This window comes from Ceratotherium simum, chromosome 19 (genome assembly GCF_057802395.1).
Source record: "Ceratotherium simum simum isolate JZ-2026a chromosome 19, ASM5780239v1, whole genome shotgun sequence".
Lineage (NCBI taxonomy): Eukaryota > Metazoa > Chordata > Mammalia > Perissodactyla > Rhinocerotidae > Ceratotherium > Ceratotherium simum.
In genome coordinates, this window is record NC_141918.1 from 53,214,427 (window position 1) to 53,218,568 (window position 4,142).

Here is a 4,142-nt window from a genome sequence, read left to right on the forward strand (position 1 = left end):
TAAGGTGGGAAGAGACCTGTAGGGTGCTGGCAGGAAGCAGCTGATCCTGCCTGGATTTTAACTGGTGTTTTCTTGGGAGGATGGAGAGCCAGAGGGATGCTTGGGAGATTTGTGGGTGGAAGGCCCAGAAAGAGCAAAGAATCCGGTCGTTTTCCTGAAGTTCTCAGTAACAACCAGCTCTGACCTCTTAAGAGGGAAAGCAGGCTTTAGAAGATGGGCCGGGAGAGGGGCTGTGGCTCTGCCGAGTTGGAAGAAGGTGGCTGGTATCCGCGTGTTGGAGTTGAGCTGATTTTCGTTAGAAGTTGGAAATCAGGGTCTGTGCGTGAGTTTCGCCCCGGCTGTGGAAGGGGTCTAAGAGCGTTGCTGGGGCCTGGCAGGCCCCTCCCCTGGGCTGCAAGGATCCGCCTCTCTATTCCCCAGATAAATTCCTGGTGTCCACCAAATTCCTCAGCGCTCTCTCACACTCCTCTACGGCCACGACTCCGGGGGTGGGGAAACAGAGCGCCGGTTTCCTTCCCTCCCGCAGAGGCCCTCGCGGCTCCTTCCCGCAGCTCTGCGAAGGGGCAGGGGTGTGCGGCCCAACCAGACCCCCAGCTCCAACTCCCAGCACGAGGTGGCTGCTCCACACCCCACGCTTGGGGGCCCATTGGTGTCGGGGTCTCTCTCTCTCTCTCTGCTCTCGCCCCTCTCCCCTTTCCCTCTCTCTCTCATCCTCTCCCCCAAAATGTCCACCGGCTCCCTCAGCGACGTGGAGGACCTCCAAGAGGTGGAGATGCTGGACTGCGACGGGCTGAAAATGGACTCGAACAAGGAGTTTGTGACTTCCAACGAGAGCACCGAGGAGAGCTCCAACTGCGAGACGGGGTCTCCGCAGAAGGGCCGCGGCGGCCTGGGCAAGAGGAGGAAGGCGCCCACCAAGAAGAGCCCCTTGAGCGGGGTCAGCCAGGAGGGCAAGCAGGTCCAGCGCAACGCGGCCAACGCGCGCGAGAGGGCCCGGATGCGGGTGCTCAGCAAGGCCTTCTCCAGGCTCAAGACCACCCTGCCCTGGGTGCCCCCGGACACCAAGCTCTCCAAGTTGGACACGCTCAGGCTGGCGTCCAGCTACATCGCGCACTTGAGGCAGATCCTGGCTAACGACAAGTATGAGAACGGGTACATTCACCCTGTCAACCTGGTAAGTTCTCCCGCGCGGCCCCCGCCCGGTGCGCCCCGGCCCACCCGCCGTGTGAGTGCGCGCGCCGGCCCGGGACCCACGCGCCTCGGCCACCGCCGGCCATCGCCGCTAGGGACCTTCGCAGGAGACCCCCACGCGGCCCTGCTCTCTGCCCTACAGGCCCGGCGCGGGGTGATTTATTCGAGTGTTTGACGTGGCAGCCCAATTAGGAGTTTGCAAGTGCATCGCACCGGCCAAGAGGAGGATCCCCCGCACCGCGCCATCAGGGCCGGCATGGAGGGGCTGGTGCTGACAGGGAACACTGATGAGACGCTGCGCCCTAGAAGGCATTTTAGGAATCCCTTTATTCTTCTTTTAGCTGAAGAGTAGAACTTAATTTTCCGCTCTAAATCTTGTAAATAAAAACACCCAACTCTGTTTATTTCAAAAGTATATTTAGGACCATTAGAGATGGACACATTCCTGCTCCCCATAGCAGTCACGTATGTCCCCAACTACTTAAATATTCTGCGCTTCTCTTATAGGTGGGTTGACATTTTTAAATCCCAGAAGTTCGAGCAAACATCATCACACTCAGTAAATTCTCACGAGTGTTAGTGTAATAAATAATATTAAAATAGGACACTCTCACCTGAGACTTAAGAACATGTTACTTTTTATCTTAAAAAGTAGTACTCTGAGCCTAATATTTTTCGCAAATATGCACATTACTGTTTAAGAAATATATTTTAATTCCTTTTGCATTTGATTAATTTCATTTAATACATTTTAAAACTTCCAGGCTCTGAAGAAAAACAACAAGGACAACTTACCAGCACCTCTGTTTACGTATGATAAGGAGGAGAGGTTTTCCTCTTAAAAGTCGTCTTATCGGCCAACACTAGTGAGAGATTTGAAGGATTGAATTGTCTTTTCACTGAGTTAGTTTCAGGAACTGGGGAGAGGGAATGCAAAACCACATTTTGCCCTGAAAAGTATTTTTCCCACCAGTTAAAAGTTTATTTTTTGAATGAGATGAGTAAATAGCTTTTTAAAATCTGGAACTAAAATGAAAATAGTGCCTTGATTTACAATTGCTGCTGCCCTCATCTTTGAATAAGAAACTTAAGTGAACTCAGGGAGAAGGGAAGAGAAAGCTATGCTTGCTCAGCCCAGTGGGAAGATGATCTTAAATAAAATATGCGTGTATATTCTTTTATTAGCATTATTTTTGCTTCCTCAAGAGCTAGCCATCAATTTAGAAACTGTGGTCAAAGCCCGCGTTTGTGATGGAGGAAACGAAAGTTGGCAGTAGGGAAATCGATGGGGATGAAAGCCAGAGGGCCAGGAAACCTGACCACGGCCTCTGAAGAGGGGCAAGGAGGGCCCCTCGCCTGGAGCCTGGTCCCAGTTGGCGCGAGGTCCTTCTGGGCCTCCCTGCTCACTCCCCGTGGCATCTGCCTCCCGCCTGTGCCACAGCACAAGCCACTTTGGGCTTTCCAAGGGCCTCCTCTCTGGAGTTTCACTTCGAACCCAGTAGGAGCCCCTCTTTACTGTACCACCCCGAGCTGCGATTTGGCGCCAATGCTGCTTTTTGCTTTACCGAGCCACGCCGAGTCAATTGCCGAGATAACGGGTCTCTCCGCCTCACTGCCTGCCCCCGGCGCGCCCTCTCCTTCCGTCTCAGGCTCGCAGCCCACCCCACCCCTCCTCCACGGCCACTTACCTCCTCCACCCTCTTCTCTCCTGCAGACGTGGCCCTTTATGGTGGCCGGGAAACCCGAGAACGACCTGAAGGAAGTGGTGACCGCGAGCCGCTTATGCGGAACCACGGCGTCCTGACCTTGGAGGTGCGAGTCTGGGAAAGGCGCGCTCCCCGGGAGGCGGGGGCGGGCCCCGGGAAGGCGACCCCTGCCCTCCCTGCTCTCTGTCTCTGCTTCCCCCTCGCAACTCCTCTCCCTGTCCCACCCCGCGAGAACACTTTACTGCGACGAGGAGATTCGTTTCCAAACCAGAGGAGATCAACTGTCCTTACAAAGATCCCCATCTATTTAACTTTATTGACTTCTACCGTGAATGACTCTGCGAGCCTTGCTGGTCCAAGTGCAATATGTAATTATAAATCTATAAATAGATAAGAAGAGCCTATCAATGTGTATCTTTTGTACAATATGTTGTAAAGTGTAGGTCATAGAATACCTGACTTTGACAGTCACATTTATAAAGTAATTCACTTAAAGATATATTTTTTTCAAACAAGTTTTGCTACTTTCGAAAATAAATCTTTCTTTATATTACTAAAAGCCCTGACATTGGTGTGATTCTTAAAAAACTTTATTTGGAATAGAAAAGTGGGGAACTATGGGGAAGTTTGATAATGAGTGGTTCTTTTGAACCTCAGTCCAAACTTCTAGAGATAGAAAAGGATTAAATGTGATTCTCATATGAGGGTGCAGGTCTTATTTTGCACTGAAACCTCAACAAGAAACTGGTCTCTCAGGTTCGCTGGTCACTTTTAAGACAATTAGAAATAATGTAACTGTGAACAAAGAAGGGGCAGGATCAAACTTATTAACAGTTACACAGTCCAAGGGAAAAACACACTAGAAAGGGAAAACCCGATTTTCGTGTATTCCATAGTATAATTGCTGACACGAGCAGGAAGGTCAGCTCCACATTTTATAACTTTCCAGGCTCGGACCTGAACCCAAACAACGTATAGTTGCAAATCAGTGAAGAAATGCTGGGCTCTGTGAAAATGTAAATTCCATAACCCTTAGGATGTTTTACGATTTTCAAAGTGCTGCAACATACATTATATATTTCTTATCAATAATTAATGTATTACTTTCAACAACGCGCATGTCTGCTTTTCGGTGACGGTCAGCCAGTGCGCCCAGCTCCCCGCCACGACTTCCGGCGGACTGGGTTTTAATTTAAACATCTTCCAGGCTACGGAACAGCTCGTTGGGGAAGATTAAGTTGAGAT

At 50.7% G+C, this 4,142-nt stretch overlaps 1 protein-coding gene across 1 annotated transcript; it reads left to right on the forward strand.

The window, feature by feature from the left end:
• The first annotated feature begins 724 nt into the window (after positions 1–724).
• TCF21 (transcription factor 21) lies at positions 725–2,995 on the forward strand. Its single transcript, XM_004422337.3, has 2 exons — positions 725–1,174; positions 2,906–2,995. The coding sequence occupies exons 1-2, from the start codon at positions 725–727 to the stop codon at positions 2,993–2,995; spliced, it is 540 nt and encodes a 179-aa protein (XP_004422394.1).
• The last annotated feature ends 1,147 nt before the right edge of the window (positions 2,996–4,142 follow it).

What these genes read in the sequence shown, in the direction of transcription:
- TCF21 (XM_004422337.3), top strand. Translation starts at nt 725, where the DNA reads ATGTCCACCGGCTCCCTCAGCGACGTGGAGGACCTCCAAGAGGTGGAG. An exon ending in ACATTCACCCTGTCAACCTG is followed by an intron (nt 1,175 to 2,905) that starts GTAAGTTCTCCC and finishes TCTCTCCTGCAG; the next exon opens with ACGTGGCCCTTTATGGTGGC.